Source organism: Sceloporus occidentalis, unplaced genomic scaffold, assembly GCF_023333645.1.
Source record: "Sceloporus occidentalis isolate IW3139 unplaced genomic scaffold, rSceOcc1.0.p SCAF_373, whole genome shotgun sequence".
NCBI lineage: Eukaryota > Metazoa > Chordata > Lepidosauria > Squamata > Phrynosomatidae > Sceloporus > Sceloporus occidentalis.
This window is the reverse complement of record NW_028317353.1, coordinates 445,624-463,422: the sequence shown is the minus strand read 5'-3', so window position 1 is coordinate 463,422 and position 17,799 is coordinate 445,624. Positions and strand designations below refer to the sequence as shown.

Sequence of the window (17,799 nt, the reverse complement as noted above, 5' to 3'; positions counted from 1 at the left end):
GGCAGTCTGATGCCAGGAGAACGTTACCTGCCTCACTGCATTGTGCCAACTGTAAAGTTTGGTGGAGGAGGTTTAATGGTCTGGAGCTGTTTTTGAGGGGTTGGGCCCCTTACTTTCAGTGAAGGGAAACCTTAATGCTTCAGCATACCAAAACATTTTGGACAATGTTCTGCTTCCACCTTTCTGGGAACAGTTTGGGGAAGGTCATTTTGTATTCAAGGATGACTGCGCCCAGCACGCAAAGCAAGCTCCATAAAGACATGGCTGAGTTTGGTGTGGGAGAATTTGACCGTCCGCACAGAGCCCCGACCTCAACCCCATCAAACACCTTTGGGATGAACTGGCAGGGAGATTGCAAGCCGGCCGTCTCGTCCAACATCAGTGCCTGACGCTCTACTGGATGAACGGGCAAAAATTCCCACAGAAACTCCCAAGCTGTCATAGCTACAAAGGGGGAACCAACTTCATATTAATGTCTATATCTTTAGAATGCAATGTCATTAAACTCCCTGTTGGTGTAATCGTCAGGTGTCCCAATACTTTAGAACAGCCCCGGAGGGAAAGAATTGGACAGAGGGGCCCCATGAATGTAGTGCGGACGAGGTACCCATGGTCAAGCCGGTTTAAGGGGTTAAGGCATGACTAAGCGGAAATTTTAGCACGGAAGGAGTTAAGTTTGGAGGCACGTGCAGGGCCAGAGGGGAGGGGGTAATTACCCTCCCTGGGGGATATATAAGGAAGGGTCGTGGCCTATAGGGGCAATTATTTTCAAAGAGATTTTTCCCGCCCATCCCTCCCCTAATTTTTGGCTCTGCCGGGTACTCTGGTTTGGTTAAGCTGGTACGGTGCAGGAGTTAACCATCTAGGTATGGTTACTTGTGGTGCACAGAGGTGTAAGTGCAGGACACTCCAGGGGCATGCGCCTCTGTGAATCGTAAGGTCATGTGACTGCCGCGCTAGGGGACGCCGGCAGTTCCAGCAGAGATACAGGTGGCACGCCCATACCAGCAGGCTATTAATTTGGTTATTAATGGTTACAATTGGTTATGTTGTCTTTCGTTTTGACAATAATTATTGATATATGTTGTGTCAAATTTGTTGTGTTTATAATATTTGACACTTTATGACATATTAATAAAGGTTGAGTGTCGCGGTGCTGAGGTGTTTAAGTCCGCACCGCGGACAAATAATTCCATTCTGACGTTAATAAAATTTTGAAATAAAGAAGTGTCTCTTGTTTTATTTGTGAAAGAGGTACCGAAACTGGACGCTACTTCATTCATGTCCATGTAGTGTATCGCTGCCTATAGTAGTAACTCAGCTCCTTATTTTAACATGAATACCTGCAAATTAATTACACTGACATCTATAGGTAGTGTTAATAAATGAATCGAGTTATGGTAAAAGTTATGAAGGTGACAGCTTTCCTTTGAGGACACAGATCTAAATATAACAGTTTTTTGGCAGATAAAATAAATCCCAGCTGTGCCAACCCAGTCCTTAAAATCAAGAGGAGGCGAGAGCAGCCAGTTCTAGCACGCAGTATTGTCTCTAAATGGCGTGCATTCTTCTAGAGTCCGTCCCATCCGATCCACCTATGTATATTAAAGATATTTCAGTGTCAGTTAAATCGTATCTCTGACTGATAACTAGAGGTTCAACTCTTCAGCATCCATCATGGTCTTAACGTGGGTCGAGATACTGCTCCTGGGGCTCGTTTGCTGCCTCTTCATCCACTCAACATGGAACTCAATGTACAAGGACCGCAATCTGCCCCCCGGACCGACCCCCCTGCCCTTTATTGGAAACCTTCTGCAGATAGAACGGGGGCAGATGGCAAATTCTTTTATGAAGGTCGGTCCCGTCTATTATTTATTGAAATGAAGGTTAGTGTCGTGTTTAATGGTTAAAATGACAGACCAATATAAAGTGACCTGAAGACAGTGACCCTCCTCACCTGTTTCTGTAAGTCAAATTATAATGTTATATGCTGATCGTTTGTCCTGTCTACCCATTGTACAGCACTACGGAATATGGCGCTATATAAAACAATAAATAATAATGTTTAAGGGGTTAAAGGTAAACTCTGATACTGATGCGTTTAAGTGAACAGACAGAAATGACTTGATGGATAAGCCTATTGCTGGGTTTTGGGTGAGTTTCGCTTACTGAACGCTCGAACAATCAGACATTACGCTGCAGAATCGTCACCGATACGTTTTGTGTTTTAGTTAACGGAGAAATACGGCTCGGTTTACACCCTGTATTTTGGGCCAAATCCTGTGATTGTGATCAGCGGGTACGAGGCTGTGCGAGAAGCTCTCATCACTCAGGGAGACGACTTCGGAGCCCGCGGGAAAATCCCAACTCTGGACAAATTCGCTCAGGGTTACGGTGAGAGAAGCTGGGAGTCGGATGATTGTATATTAAAAAAAAAGGTGTTTTTTTGTTTGTTTCTGAAACCACTTGCAGTTTGTGTAGGATGAAAATGGTATTTTTTTTCCTTTTTGTTGCCTAATTGGTGGCAGGTACCTTTTTCATGCATCATTTGGCTTGAAATCCACTTTGGGTAGAGAAAGCACTTGTTTTTGATTGATATGAGAATGTGGTATAGGACACTTAGCATTTTAATGTCAAAACAAATTGAATCAAAATGTGGTTGGGCCGGTAGAAAACTTGACTTTAATGAATACAGAAGTAATGGAACTAAATTCAGTGGCCTCCGCAGCCTGACTGCCAATTAAACTCAAACAGACCAGCAGAGAGAGAGACGATGAACACGGATAGTAGTACGCAACGGGGCTAATACATAAAAGTGATTATTGAGCATTTTTCATCTCTCTTTCTAGTAAACTTGTGCGTTTGTATTCGGGTAAACATGAAAACGAACACAATTGGAGCGATTTCGTTTTTCAGCCCGAATACCAAAGAAACGAACATGGCGGCCCCTGCACTTCATTGGTTGATGGCAGACGAGCCCCCTGCTAGCGACCAATAGAGTTGCTCGTACGGACCTTTTAAAATCCTGGTGCCAAAGCTGCTGCGTAGTGCGTACAGCGTTAACCCCGTATTAACCCATTCTGCAAAAAAAGGGGAAAAAATGGACACGAGGAATGTACACGAATATTCGCCCAAACCGAACACAGGAACGGGCGAATATTCGTGGAATATGAAGACTTTTTTCTCCACGAAGACGAACACAAAGAGTTGGCCGGCACCCAAGTCTACTTTCTAGATTAAAAACCAACGCATTCTTGTAATCAGCAGGATTATTTCAGATACACCTCATACTTACCTGCCTGGTAGCTGACAGTATGCACCCCGGGGCATTTCTGCTGCTCTGGGATGACAAAAATGCCATGTCTGCCAAATGCTGAGCATTTTCCCCACAATTCTCTATGTTCTCATCTGTACTATAATATCTCAACCATTACCCAATAGCCGCGCCGCCGTCAGACAGAAGCGGCTAATAACGGGCGTGTTTAGTTATCAGCACATGAAATGCAATGTTTTTTTCATTTTTAGGAATAAGTTTTAGCAACGGGGAGCGATGGCGACAGATGCGGGGCTTTACTTTCAAAACCCTGAGAAATTTTGGATTTGGGAAGAAAAGCTTTGAGTCTAAAATCCAGGAAGAAGCGGAATGCATAGTGGAGGAACTCAAGAGTCTAAGAGGTTAGAACTATTATAATAATAATTTCTGTTGAGGTTATCATCTCATCTTGTTAACTGACCAAAATATGCATGTGGGAGAATTAATCCATTGGGAAAGGCCAGGAAAGGAGGTTAGGGAGAGGAGTTTGGAGTTGGCAGAGTTGTTGGGTAAGTCAAAAGAATGTTAAAATCACCCAGAAAGGGGAGCCAGACATAACAGTGGTTTAAAAACTGCAAGGGTGATATATCACTGCAATGCGAAGAGAAAGCGGAGAGAAGAGACCGCAAAAGAATAGAATGAGAGGGAGGGTAGACTCCGTAAATGATTTAAGGTGCAGGTGTTCTGCCCTCAGCATCTTTCCAAATTCCTTTATTTCCTATCTCCTGTCTCTTTTTTTTGTTATATTATTAACACCCTTGTAATACCAAATATCAATTCTTGTTTTAAATGTTTTTAAATTGTGTGTAAGAATGAAAGTGGATCCTCAGAAATAGTAGCATTTCCATTATTTGATTAGTATTCCCTGCTGTAAATTTTATTAGACATTGATCAGTCGCTTTTCTTCTGTGTTAATCTCCAATCGGTAAACCTTTAGAATGCTTCAAGTGGTCTGGTCTTCTCTCAGCTAGTTTTGAATATCCCTCTCTGGTCACTGTTAGATTCTTGTCAACAAGTCACGGACGGAAATGTTTTAAAGAAACTTCTTCAAAAAAGAAGTGAAATTATCCTTGAAGAGTGAAAATTCAATAAGCTTCCAAGACTGGAAGGCTCGCCAATTTGTTACACTGACTAACTTGTGATACTGGCTGGCAGGGGAGGACTGGCCTGTGGGAAATTGCCCCACAGGCTGGTCCAAAAGTCTTCACAAAGGACCAGTCCAGACTTAGACCTGCCCGGAGAGGCAGGGAACACAGTGGAGTCTCGTCATGCAAAGTTATGTGACTCTGCGGTAAAAGCAAGGCAGGTAGATAAGGTAGGTAGACACAGCTAGAGTGTAATAGGCAGTAAGAGAAGGTGAGAGAGTTAATGAGGGTGAGTGGTAACAAAATGTAAAATGCCCTCTGAATTTCATCCGAACCCACAGGGAAGGAAACTAAATGCGTTGCCCCTATCTCCAGAAGGATATTGACACATTGGAGAGAGTTCAGAGGAAAGCTAGAAAAATGGTAAGAGGTTTGCAGCACAGAAATTATCAGTGAAGGTTGAAGGATCTTAGCTTTGAGGAAGAGGAGGGATACAATAGAAACATTTAAATATTTAAATGGCTTTCACAAAGTTCAAGAGGCAAGCTTATTCGAAAGGAGGAGCAATGGTACAAAAAGAGGTCATGGTCTAAAACTAGAGGGTCAGAGGCTTAGATGTAACGTAAGGAAGTTCTACTTTACTCAAAAGGTAGTAGATAAATGGAACAACGCTTATTGATTAAGGAGAAAGAGACTTTACCCTTCTAAACATGCGATTATAACAACCCATTCTTTGTGGCCTCCATGCTGTATGGAGGTTCTCTGGCCTCTAGTAATGAGCACAGTCGGAGGAGCCATTTACAATATCGGTTAGCGTATAACTGTAACTGTATAATGGCAGCATTTGAATATTCATAGCCCTATTGGACCATTCATGTAACTTACAAACATGCCATGAAAGATCCTCTAACAGTTGTCATATGATCAGAAACACATGTTCCTATCAGGCCTGATGTAACAAAGATACATGGATTTCTTACATCCTGCCAATACATTTTCTACATAACAAACACCAGCTCAAGATGAGATGTTCGCAACAGACATGGCTTTCCACCCTTATTAAAATGTCCTTACCTTTTTTCACAGGAAACCCCATAGATCCAACCAAATTATTCATGGAAGCTTCTAACAATATCCTTTTGTCCATTATCTTTGGAGACTCTTCTGCGTCCAAGGATGAGAGGTTTTTGAAGGTCTTGGGATACATAGAGGAGACCTTTAATCTGATAAGCAGCCCCTGGGGACAGGTAACAGCTTTGAATTCCTCTCTAAAAATGTAAAAGCTGTCAAAGTTACATTTTGCCCAACATGCCCTAAACATATTTTAACCAATATACTAAATGTCTTGAAATGGTGGCTTCTTTTGTTGTGGAGGAATGAGAAATTTTTTTCTTTTGGTTTCCAGTTGCAGAGCATCCTTCCTCAGGTCATGGATTACGTTCCTGGCCCTCACCAAAAACTCACAGCCATTTCGGAAGAGTTGGTGTCTTATATAAAAGAGAGAGTGAAGACGCACCAGCAGACGCTGGACCCCAACAACACCAGAGATTTTATTGATGCTTTCCTTATAAAAATAGAAGAGGTATGATCTAATGATTTATGTGAATAGTTAAGAGACGGGGTTATAGCTCCCTCTTGTCAGCTATTGTTTGAAAGCATATATATATTATCTAATAATTATTTCATACCATTGATAACATTTATTATTATTATTATTATCCTTTATTTATATAGCGCCAACAGTTTACGCAGCGCTTAATACAATACATAAATTCAAGGGATATGACAAGACAAGAATTGACAGACTAAGACAAACCGATACATTTGGTGGAGAGAGCCCTGCTCGCAAGCTTACAATCTAGAGGGAAATGGGGTGACAAACATAAGGCATAGAGAAAGGGTGAGAGGTATTGTGGGGGTTGTATCAATGACAAGGAAGTTCTAGCAGCTAAGATGGTGCGGCTTCTCTGAAGAAGTGGGTTTTTAGATGTTTCTTGAAAGTTGGGAGGGAGGGAGAATGCTGAAGGTTCCTTGGGAGAAGATTCCAGAGATATGGGGCAGCTCGAGTGAAATCTTGTAGACGGGAAAAGGAAGAGGTGATGAGTGAGGAGGAGAGCCTTAGCCCATGGGAGGAACGTAGGGATCGAGTAGGAGAGTATATGCTAATGAGGTCAGAAATGTACGGAGGAGCAGTGTTATGGATGTCAGTACCAGGATCTTAAATTTAATTCTAAAGGTAATCGGAAGCCAGTGGAGGGTTTCACAGAGGGGGGAAGCAGAAGAGGAGCGACGTGCAAGGAAGATGAGCCTAGCAGCGGCATTTAGGATAGACTGTAAAGGAGAGAGTCGAGACAGTGGAGTGCCAACCAGAAGAGTGTTGCAGTAGTCAAGACGGGAAATGATAAGGGAATGAACGAGGGTTTTTGTGGATACTTGGGTGAGGAATGGGCGGATACGAGAGATGTTTTTTAGGTGCAAGCGGCAGGATTTGGCGAGGGACTGAATGTGAGGGATGAAGGAGAGGTTTGAGTCAAGGATGACCCCAAGGCATCAACCCATTACATTATTTAAGAGTTGTAAATATATATATAGTAATGTACAAGGGTTTTGATTTTGAGAATTACAAACCAGGACATTGAACTACAGGCACTAGCATTTCTTTGCGAATTGAATCACAGATTAGTGAACCTGCACATTTTTCTGCATGTGATTGAAGTAGAGTTGGGTCACAATAGTTAAGGGCTTGTGAATAGCCTCAAAAGTCTTCAATCTCACCATATAGATTGGTTGTTGTTGTGACAAGCACCTTCCAATTAATTGTCTATCACAGTTAGATGCCAAAGCCTTCTGCACTGCCCTACTGACATGACCATGCCTGTAAGCTACCTGGAGCCTACCCTTGTGGGATGGGGCCAGAAGTGCCCACTGATGTCAGTGGGCGGTCCTGCTGATGTTGGTAGGCGTTCCCGCTGACATCGCGGGAAACCTCTCCTATTTAAGGGGGAGAGTTCCCAGGTATGGACATTTAATTCTCTCTGGGGTTGGATTAGTATGAGTATTGAAGTCATCTCCCCTCTATCCTGGGTCTGGGGCCATCCACAGTTTCCCTGCAGAAGCTCCAACAAGTAGAAGTTATAGGGAGGGTTCTACAGAGTAATAGTATTAAAGTGATAACTGAATACAGAATAAAACTAAGATTGCTTATATTTTTCTCCTTTTTCCTGCAGGAAAAAAACAACCCAAATACAGAGTTTACCATGAGAAATCTATTACTAACAGTCCATAGCCTTTTTATTGCGGGAGCTGAGGCCGTCAGCACCACCCTGAAACACGGGCTGCTTATTTTGCTAAAACATCCTGAGATTGAAGGTAGGCAGCAGGGCTGGGAAGACAATAAAGTTATTGAAATCTCCAGTGCCTATGAAATAAAAATGAGAAAATGTATTTATTATTATTTGCTGCATGGTTCTATGCTGTCTAGCACCCATTTATACCATGTGGTCCATGACTGGCAGTTTGGAATTTTTTAAAATTCTAAATTATAATTTTATTATGAAAATTATATTTTTTTCTCTCACTGTTAGGGAACTAACTGGCTGTATGATCACTACATTGATGGTTCTTGCTTTGTGTATATATATCTATAGATAGATAGATAGATATATGAACTTTTAGATTCAATAAAAAATAACTCAGGAATAGACATGTTTGTTTATTTATCCTTTAATTACATTTAAAAATATGTCCCTGCTATAGCGTTGAGATATAATTTCATAATAGCAGGACTGGGTGATAGTGGTCATCCTTGTATGTGCCTATTAGACCATCATTTATTTTCTGTTACCAATATTCTTTGTCAAAGAAATTAACCATTCTATTATTTATTTTTTTATTATTTCAAAGCCATGAGGAAATTGACAGAGTGATTGGACAAGGTCGAGCTCCGAATATTGATGACAGGGTGAAAATGCCGTATACAAATGCCGTGGTTCATGAAATCCACAGATTTGCTGACGTTGTTCCCTTCAATATCCCCCATATGACAGCCAAGGACACTCAGTTCAGGGGATACACCATTCCCAAGGCAAAAAATCCTAGAACGTTAGTGAGATGAGCTAATCACATTAATAAGAATAATTACAAAAGCAGACCTATTGACTGACTGGAGAGGGAGTTATGAAAGAGTGACCCCATTGAGCTACTCCTCCAGAAGGGTAATTATGGAGAGATTTCAGTTGAGAGAAATGGGCATAGTCATTGCAGTCAAAGTGAAAACAGAGTCTTTAGTTTAAAGTGATAAATGTTATTGAGTCAACATAGCATAAGATATAAATTCAATTAAATTAAATTCATTCAATTCTCTATCAGAAGGAATGAGATTTCAGGAAAAGGATCTCAACGATTTACCTGTACATTACACAGGGCAGGCACAGCCCTTCCTGTAGGAGAAGCTCACTGCGGTTTGAAATAATAAATTGAAATCAGAAAAAATTCCAGCTTTAGAGAACAAGCTCACATCTTCCACATAAGTGAGACAAAGTTACTGAGTATTTTTTCTGTCCTTTTAGGGTACCGATGTCTATATTCTCCTCTACTCCGTCCACAGAGATCCCGGGTATTTCTCCACCCCATACAAGTTCAATCCCAACCACTTTTTGGATGAGAATGGTGGTTTTAAAAAGAACGAGGCTATGATGGCATTTTCTGCAGGTGAAAAATTATTTGGTCTAAAAGGTTCAACATCAGTCAAGTTAAATGTGATTGCCACTGACCAGACCCGACTGAGGTTATATGTCAACTAAAAATAAGGTTGCCATAGTTGTGGGTTGTTGAGGGTGGATCTATAATGCAATGAAATATAAGTATTGGTTTACCTGAAAGACTGGAGCACTGTCTGACTGCCTGTGACACTCACACCTCTGGAGACTGAGGCAGAGTGCACGCTTCCCTCCTTTGATGGCGGCACACATGCGCACAGCACACCATCCGAATATGCATTTGCAAATTCTTCCAGCTTGCTGCTTCCCAGGGCCGCCATAAGTAGTTTTAGGGCCCCCTATCCAGATGACCCCCCACTTAGCGCTACCAGCCATACTCTTTTTTGGTGGCAAAGATGGCTCAGACAAGATGTTTGGGGGCACAGACATAATAGAGGCATCACAGGAGACTAGCAACGCCTCTGCCATCGAGGTCTAGGGTAATCACATTTTATTTCTGCCATTAAGGGACACAGTAACTGATGAGATTACACACAAAGGTATATATATATATATATATATATAGAATAATTTTTTAGTTTCCTGAGCTTTGGAAAACGGGAGGCTTTTTTTAAAAATTCTGAAACCAAATTTGTTGCCCCAAAAATATTTTGTGTGTTTTAGGTGAAGGCATGCAAAAGATCTTGATTTGAATAAAAATGTAAACAATTGTCGCTCTAACTATAAATAAGTCAAAAGAAACTGGGGTCCCCTGTTAACATTCCCTACCTCCTCTTACCCTGCACAGTGGGGAAGAAGCTGGAACTCACAGGAAAGCTGCAGTTGAAGAAGTTGAAGAAGACAAAAAGTGGCTTTATTGAATTTCAGATTCATACAGTGGTTTCAAACCAATGTATTAAAAATACTTTTTGGCTATGCTTCCTGCGCTTGTGTATTAAAGGTTAAAATGTCTTGTTGCAGGGAAGCGGGTCTGCCCCGGGGAAAAACTGGGACGGATGCATTTTTTTCTGTTCTTCACCACCCTCCTTCAGAATTTCACTCTGAGCTCGAAAAGGAAATTCACCGAGGCGGACATCGCACCACGAATGGTTGGGTTTCTGAACACCCCCATCCGCTACGAGCTTTCATTTATCCAGCGCTAATTCTACAACGCATTGAGCATTTGGTCTGAATATAGCTTCTTGTTGGTGGTTTGGGGTTTGCATAGTTTGCCATGATAACTTATAATGCAATACTACATCCACGGAAGATATGAATATTCCTTCCTGATCAAAACATTTACTAAAACTTTAAAAAAAACAAAACTTATTAAAACTACAATAAATTCTAAAAAAAAAAATCTGTAAAAAAAATGCTAAAAATGTGTATAGTGATTTGTGATAAAGAAGAAAAATAAATTGATTTAAAGCCAAGTCTGGTTGTTCTAGTATTATAACCACTGTATAATATGCATGCTTGAGGGTTATGTATACCGTATTGATCCTATTGATTATATATCTCACCCTCTATTCATAGATAGTTCATTGGTAAATGGGGAAGAGATTACAAATTAATGCTGATATGCCTAAAATGTGATGGGCATTACATTTATTTCTATAGTGACAGCAGATTCCGTAGTGCTTTACAATCTGAGTTGGTAAAGTAAATTTAAAATTACAAAGTGGTACAAAAGGAGAAGAGGGCTCTGGCCTTGAGAGCTTACAATCTAGTCGGTTGAGGGGGAATTGAAACGGTAGGAGTGGACTGCTTGGATGGGGATGAGCTGTAGAGGTTGGTGGTCATTCAGATGGTTTAGATAAGATGCTGGCTGAGAGTGTTATGAGAGAAGGTTGTATTGCTTCTCAAAAGAGGTGCGTTTTCAGAGAGCTACAGCGAATCCTGAATGCCAGAGTGAGAAGAGGTAATGACAGCTGAAGAGTGACAGACAAAGGTCATGAGAGGAACAAAAAGTTTGTTGGCAAATAAAAACAGACATGCCATATGCCAACCAGGTCTCGATCCAAGATTTTTTTCAGGTTAGGTTTCAAAACAATACGCATTCCAGCTGGCGGTACTGACTTTAAGCGGTGTGCATCCCTCCGGAGTCCGTTCAGACTGATCCATCGACGCAGAGTAAAGATAGTTCTACAATTTTTTTTCAAACACACATCTGATTGGTAACGAGCATCTTATCTCTTCAACCTCCATCATGTTCTTCATACTGCTCCTGACGCTCATTTGCTGCATCTTCTTATACTCAACATGGAGCTCAATGTACAAGAACCGCAATCTGCCCCCCGGACCGACCCCCCTGCCCTTTATCGGAAACCTGCTGCAGATAGAACGGGGGAAGATGGCGAATTCTTTGAAGAAGGTTGGTTTTTTCCATTATTTATTAAAATGCAAGAAAAAGATGGTGACCCAATGACAGCGAGCCTACTGAGGGGTTTTGGTATTGGGTTCACTCAATCAGTTTATGACCCTGAATGGTCTCACAAGCAGCAATCATTTTGTATTCTAGTTTTCTGAGAAATACGGCTCAGTTTACACCCTGTATTTTGGGCCAAATCCTGTGATTGTGATCAGCGGGTACGAGGCTGTCAGAGACGCTCTCATCACTCAGGGAGACGACTTTGCGGCTCGCGGGAAACTTCCAACGATTGACAACTTCGCTCAGGGTTATGGTGAGAAAAGCTGGGAGTCGGATACGGTTTGTGTTATCGACACTCACACTTTGATACAATTTTGACTTATTTGTGGCAGAAAACTTTTGCATGCACAACTTGGCCTGAAACCTGCTCTGCGTAGAACATGGAAGGATTTGTTTTAACCCCTTAATGACAATCAAAATGCATTGTTTTCAATAGGTTTAGGGACCGCCCATTGTCCTTAATGGAGTTAATTCATATTTCAGCAGCAAGAATACAGATTCTTTTTCGTCTTCCGTTTCTCCTGCTGTAAAGACTCGTCTTAGATTCAGGAACTATACGTCTATCCTGTGCATGTTTCAGTGCTCTAGCTGTGTTAGCCCGTGGAAGTGAGTGTCTCCGCAGGACAGGAGACAGAAGGTTCACTCTGCAGCCGAATAAACAGTCTCTTAGCTTCAGAGCCTCATGTCAATAATCAGCAAATAAAAGAACACTCCTCTCTTTATACATATTAGGATGTCAAACTTCAATAAATGTTCTATTGCGAATCCATCCGGTAGCATCTAGTCCCAACTCGGAGACGTCTCTCACCGGCCTCTCTCCAAAAAGGTCCAAAACTGCAGTACTTTTTAAACTCAAGTAACAATTGTCCATGACCCCCCCCCCCCACAGGCGGATTTAACCCCATTGGTATCTTGCTTGGGTGAAGGGTTTATACACTCCATTACATAGCCTCTTCCACTTCTGTTGGGAGGCTGTTCCATTTAAATACTACCCTTTCAGCAAAGTAAAACTCCCTTCCAAGACTCTCTAGCTTTAGATTATGATCTCCTTTTCTAACATTTTTAATCCATTGAAATAAACTTATCTCCTGTCATTTGTTAAATGCCTTTATGTATTTTAATATCTATCCCATCTTGTCTCTTTCTTGTCTCTCCTATCCTCTCTCTCTCCTTTCCCCTCCCAAACCGAGTTTCTTTTCCTGATAGTGGTTAATGGTTCTGCAAATCATTAATCTTTTTTACCAGTATGTTATTTGGCTCTATTACATTTGTTCAGACCTTTGTCTCCAACATGGCTGGGTGAGAACTTTTATTAACTTCCCAAAAATGTTTGGAAATTGGTATGTTCCACAGATTAGACGAGATTAGACAGGGATCGAGTTAACATATTATTATGGTCAAAACAACACCACATCCCAATGACTGCCATCGTGTACCAACCCAATAATGTGTAGCATGGTGGCCATCTAGTTGATGAACCCCATTTGGAGTCTACGGGCTTCAACCAGCTCCAGTATTTCAATATTATGTCTAATAAATTCACGCATAATAAAAAAAAAATATAGCATTTTACGGAGAGCTTGACCAGTCGTAAGTATGCGAAGGGGCTAATCCATAAAAAGAGATTGAGCATTTTTTTTTCTCTTGCTAGAGTAGAAACCAACGCGTTATTGTAACCAGCAAAACCTCTCGCTTTCAGTTCCACCATATACCTTCCCGGTAACTGACAGTATGCACCCTTGGGGTATTTTTGCTGCTCTGCGCTGTAATGTCCTGAATTTTGGCACAATAACCGCACCACCATCACACAAAAAAACGCCGATAATGGTCACGGCCATTTAACAGCACATGAAATGCAATGTCTCGCTTTCAGGAATAAGTTTCAGCAACGGGGAGCGATGGAGACAGATGCGAGGCTTCACTTTTAAAACCCTGAAGAGTTTTGGATTTGGGAAGAAAAGCTTTGAGTTAAAAATCCAGGAAGAAGCGGAATGCATAGTGGAGGAACTCAAGAATCTGAGAGGTTTGAACTATTATAATAATAGTTTTATATATATATATATATATATATATATATATATTTCTGTTTAGGTTATCACTTCAGGTTTTTATTGACCAAAAGACTAAGGGTGACAAGTTTCTATTACTCGAAAGGAGTAATAGAAGGCAGTGCTGGGTTCATGAGTTAAATGTTACGGTGGACGAATTGCTACAAATTAACTGAATCTGATGAGATCTTTCCACTATAATTTTCATTTTGGTTTTTTTCTTTGCAGGGCAGCCCACTGATCCAACCAAATTATTCATGTATGCTTCTTCCAATATCCTTTTCTCTATCGTATTTGGGGACCGTTCGGAATATAAGGATGAGAGGTTTTCGAAGCTCCTGGGATACGTAGAAGAGACCTTTCGTCTGATAAGCAGCCCCTGGGGACAGGTAACGGCTTTTAATTTCTATCTACAAAGTTAAGACCTGCCCAATGTTGCGTCATTTAATCTATTCTGTAACATTCACTAAACATATTTTCACCAATCCACTAAATGTCTTGAAATGGTGGCTTCTTTTGTTGTGGAGGAATGAGAAAAGGAATGAATGTTTCCTTTGGTTTCCAGTTGCAGAGCGTCCTTCCGCAGGTCATGAATTACGTCCCTGGTCCTCATCAAAAGCTCACAGCCATTTCTGAAGAGATGGTGACTTTTATAAAAGAAAAAGTAAAGATGCACCAGCAGACGCTGGACCCCAACAACACCAGAGATTTTATTGATGCTTTCCTTATAAAAATGGAAGAGGTATGATCTAATGATTTATGGGGATGTTATATGGAGTAAGTGGACGGATTATAGAGAGATTCTTCATTTTAAAAGAAATTGCAAAGGCTTTTACTTGATCTCCAATCCAAAAGTGCCTTTACATTTCCCCATGCTAACCAAAGAGTTTAAAATTTTAGAAAAGCTATTTATTAACTTTTGCAACTGAGTATAATCCTTTTCTAAATGATCATCTGCAAAGGCACGAACGTGAACTCTTAATATCAAGCTTTTTCTGGATTTGTTCTTAGCAACGGGTCTATACTAAATACATAAAGTAAAGAACTTAAAGGGCACCTCCTAAGAGGTTATAGGGTGGGGTATATGGAGTAATAAGAGGGGTTATAGGGTGGGGTATATGGAGTAATAAGAGGGGTTATAGGGTGGGGTATATGGCGTAATAAGAGGGGTTATAGGGTGGAGTATATTGAGTAATAAGAGGGGTTATAGGGTGGGGTATATGGCGTAATAAGAGGGGTTATAGGGTGGGGTATATGGAGTAATAAGAGGGGTTATAGGGTGGGGTATATGGCATAATAAGAGGGGTTATAGGGTGGGGTATATGGAGTAATAAGAGGGCTTATAGGGTGGGGTATATGGAGTAATAAGAGGGGTTATAGGGTGGGGTATATGGAGTAATAAGAGGGGTTATAGGGTGGGGTATATGGAGTAATAAGAGGGGTTATAGGGTGGGGTACATGGAGTAACAAGAGGGGTTATAGGGTGGGGTATATGGCGTAATAGAGAGATAAGTGAATACAGAATAAAAGTAAGATGAGGCTTTGTGGGTTTTTTTCTCCTTTCCTGCAGGAAAAAGATAATCCTAACACAGAGTTTAATATGAGGAATTTATTACTAACAGTCCATAACCTGTTTATTGCGGGGGCTGAGGCCGTCAGCACCACCCTGAAACATGGGCTGCTTCTTCTGCTAAAATACCCCGAGATTAAAGGTAGGCCGTAGTACCAGGAAGCCAAGATGGCCATTCCTAGTCTGCTTGTTAGTAATTAATGTGCTAATAAACATATTTAATTTCTACGCCTATGAGTTTAACGGTATTTATTCTATTAGATGCATACACCTTTAAATATATACACAGACAGAAACAAACATACCACAGACATCTTCTCGCCACTTGTTTGGATGAACCGTGTTAGTGTTCCGTTGTGATTTATGTCACGATACAATGCTCTGCCAAGGGTAGCTGCAAGCAGCCATGGTATATATAGGCCCCTCATTACTGAATAAGCAACAGGTATGTGAGGAACCCAAAATCACCATGACAGGGGACATGTGGGAGACAGGAATCCCAGCAACCGCAGAGCCTCCAGGTGGCAACATGGAGAGGAAAAATGATCTCCCGTGCTCAGGGTTGTTGGTTACTGACGATAATTTCTTACAAACTGCTCATGTTGTATCCTACTTATTCATAATATAAAATTACATTTTGATCTGTTGCGAAATAAACTGACTGTATGATCATTACATTGATGGTTCCTGCTTTAATATATTAAGCACACTTTGCTCTTATGCCTCCACTATTACCTGGTGTAATAAATATAAATATATTTGATTTATTAAAAACTAAATAAAGTTAAATATCCAGCCCTGTTATGGTATCCTCTCCTATCATGGCAAATATTAAGAAGCGATATAAATGTTCCCAATAGCAGGGCTGGGTGATAGTGGTCATCCTTGTATGTGCCAGTCCAGTACTAATTTTCTGTTATAAATATGCTCTGTCAAAGAAATAAAACAGTCTATTGATCTTTTTTATTTCACAGCCAAAGTACATGAGGAAATTGATAAAGTGATTGGACGAGTTCGAGGTCCGAATATTAATGACAGAGTGAAAATGCCGTATACAGATGCTGTGATTCACGAAATCCACAGATTTGCTGACATTGTTCCCTTTAATACCCCCCATATGACAACCAAGGACACTCAATTCAGGGGATACACCATTCCCAAGGTAAAACTATGTTAGTCACATTGAATAGAATAGTGAAGAATAAGTAAAGTATGTCTATATTTGTTAATTGACTGAAAATGGGTTTAAGAAGGAATGTGCCTAGTGAGCTGCTAATGCAGGAAAGGTGAGGTGATTTAAGATCTAGTCATATCATCTAAAGAGAAAATGGGGTCTTCGATTGACGTTGATGTAGTAAGGGAATTTAAACATGTATCGGATAGGTAAAAAGCTACCCTGATTTAAAGGGAAGACCAATGACTGATTAAGATCCAAATCTAACATCAGGAAAAATAGGAAGACTATGGTTATTTTCTGCCGTCAAATTCTATGTCTCTATGTAAGCTCATGATTAAGATTAAACATCTCTGACATCTCTGAAAACAGGAAGACTATTTGGGCCAAATGGTTATTTTCAGGCATCAATGTTTCTATGTAAGCCCATATCTGCCAGAGAAGTGGGACATACATTCCATGAGTATTTTTTCTGTAACACCCTTTTATTTTTAGGGTACCGATGTCTACACTCTCCTCTGCTCTGTCCACCGAGATCCTGGGTATTTCTCCACCCCGTATAAATTCAATCCCAACCACTTTTTGGATGAGAATGGCGGCTTTAAAAAGAACGAGGCTATGATGGCATTTTCTGCAGGTGAAACGTTTGTAGAGAGGGCATGAGAGAGCGTGAGTGAGAATGTGAGATGGTGTGAAAGAGCCTGAGAGCGTGAATGAGGGTGAACGACAACAAATTTCATTTCTGAATGTAAAAATCCCCTGAATGAAATGGAAATTGTTGTCAGAAAACGAATGGACCAAGTCTATTAAAGTCTATTAATCTACAAATGACTCCAGCGCTTGTGTATTAAAGGTTAAAATGTCTTGTTGCAGGGAAGCGGGTCTGCCCCGGGGAAAATCTCGCACGGATGCATTTTTTTCTGTTCTTCACCACCCTCCTGCAGAATTTCACTCTGAGCTCGGAAAGGAAATTCACCGAGGCGGACATCGCACCACGAATGGCGGGGTTTCTGAACACCCCCATCCGCTACAAGCTTTCATTTATCCAGCGCTAATTCTACAACGCATTGAGCATTTGGTCTGAATATAGCTTCTCGTTGGTGATGCTTGTTGCAGGTTTGAGGTTAGCAGACCTCCCAACATTTCAAAACGTGAAAGAGGAACACTTTGTTTTAAAAAAAATCTCGCGGAACTCACCAATACAAGCAATTGCACTTGAAAATGTCGCGCTTGCATCGCCACTTAAAACACGCTTTATTTTTGTCAGCACAGTCATGCATATTAAAAATAACCAACACATTGAATTGAATTCCCATAAGGCTCAGGCAGATATACTTCTTCCATGATGCTGGCTGAGCGTCATGGGAAGTGCAGCAACAGTAAAGCTGCAGATGCTAGCTGTGAACTAAAATTCCCATGATTCTCAACCAGCCAGGTGTCCACCATAATACTGGCTGAGCATCATTGTTAACCTCCCTCCC

General features: G+C 41.0%; 2 protein-coding genes across 2 annotated transcripts; both read left to right on the top strand.

The window, feature by feature from the left end:
* The first annotated feature begins 1,677 nt into the window (after positions 1 to 1,677).
* On the top strand, positions 1,678 to 10,258 carry LOC149273505 (cytochrome P450 2G1-like). The gene is made up of 9 exons (XM_089506275.1): positions 1,678 to 1,863; positions 2,241 to 2,394; positions 3,526 to 3,675; positions 5,485 to 5,645; positions 5,804 to 5,980; positions 7,626 to 7,774; positions 8,302 to 8,482; positions 8,967 to 9,108; positions 10,077 to 10,258. The coding sequence occupies exons 1-9, from the start codon at positions 1,678 to 1,680 to the stop codon at positions 10,256 to 10,258; spliced, it is 1,482 nt and encodes a 493-aa protein (XP_089362401.1).
* Positions 10,259 to 11,301: 1,043 nt separating this feature from the next.
* On the top strand, positions 11,302 to 17,373 carry LOC149273504 (cytochrome P450 2G1-like). Its single transcript, XM_089506242.1, has 9 exons — positions 11,302 to 11,469; positions 11,617 to 11,779; positions 13,400 to 13,549; positions 13,803 to 13,963; positions 14,140 to 14,316; positions 15,145 to 15,286; positions 16,119 to 16,306; positions 16,814 to 16,955; positions 17,192 to 17,373. Exons 1-9 carry the CDS (start codon positions 11,305 to 11,307, stop codon positions 17,371 to 17,373), a joined length of 1,470 nt encoding a protein of 489 aa, XP_089362368.1. The 5' UTR covers positions 11,302 to 11,304.
* The last annotated feature ends 426 nt before the right edge of the window (positions 17,374 to 17,799 follow it).

What these genes read in the sequence shown, in the direction of transcription:
- LOC149273505 (XM_089506275.1), top strand. Translation starts at nt 1,678, where the DNA reads ATGGTCTTAACGTGGGTCGAGATACTGCTCCTGGGGCTCGTTTGCTGC. An exon ending in GGAACTCAAGAGTCTAAGAG is followed by an intron (nt 3,676 to 5,484) that starts GTTAGAACTATT and finishes CTTTTTTCACAG; the next exon opens with GAAACCCCATAGATCCAACC. An exon ending in GGGGATACACCATTCCCAAG is followed by an intron (nt 8,483 to 8,966) that starts GCAAAAAATCCT and finishes CTGTCCTTTTAG; the next exon opens with GGTACCGATGTCTATATTCT.
- LOC149273504 (XM_089506242.1), top strand. Translation starts at nt 11,305, where the DNA reads ATGTTCTTCATACTGCTCCTGACGCTCATTTGCTGCATCTTCTTATAC. An exon ending in GGGGATACACCATTCCCAAG is followed by an intron (nt 16,307 to 16,813) that starts GTAAAACTATGT and finishes TTTTATTTTTAG; the next exon opens with GGTACCGATGTCTACACTCT. An exon ending in TATGATGGCATTTTCTGCAG is followed by an intron (nt 16,956 to 17,191) that starts GTGAAACGTTTG and finishes GTCTTGTTGCAG; the next exon opens with GGAAGCGGGTCTGCCCCGGG.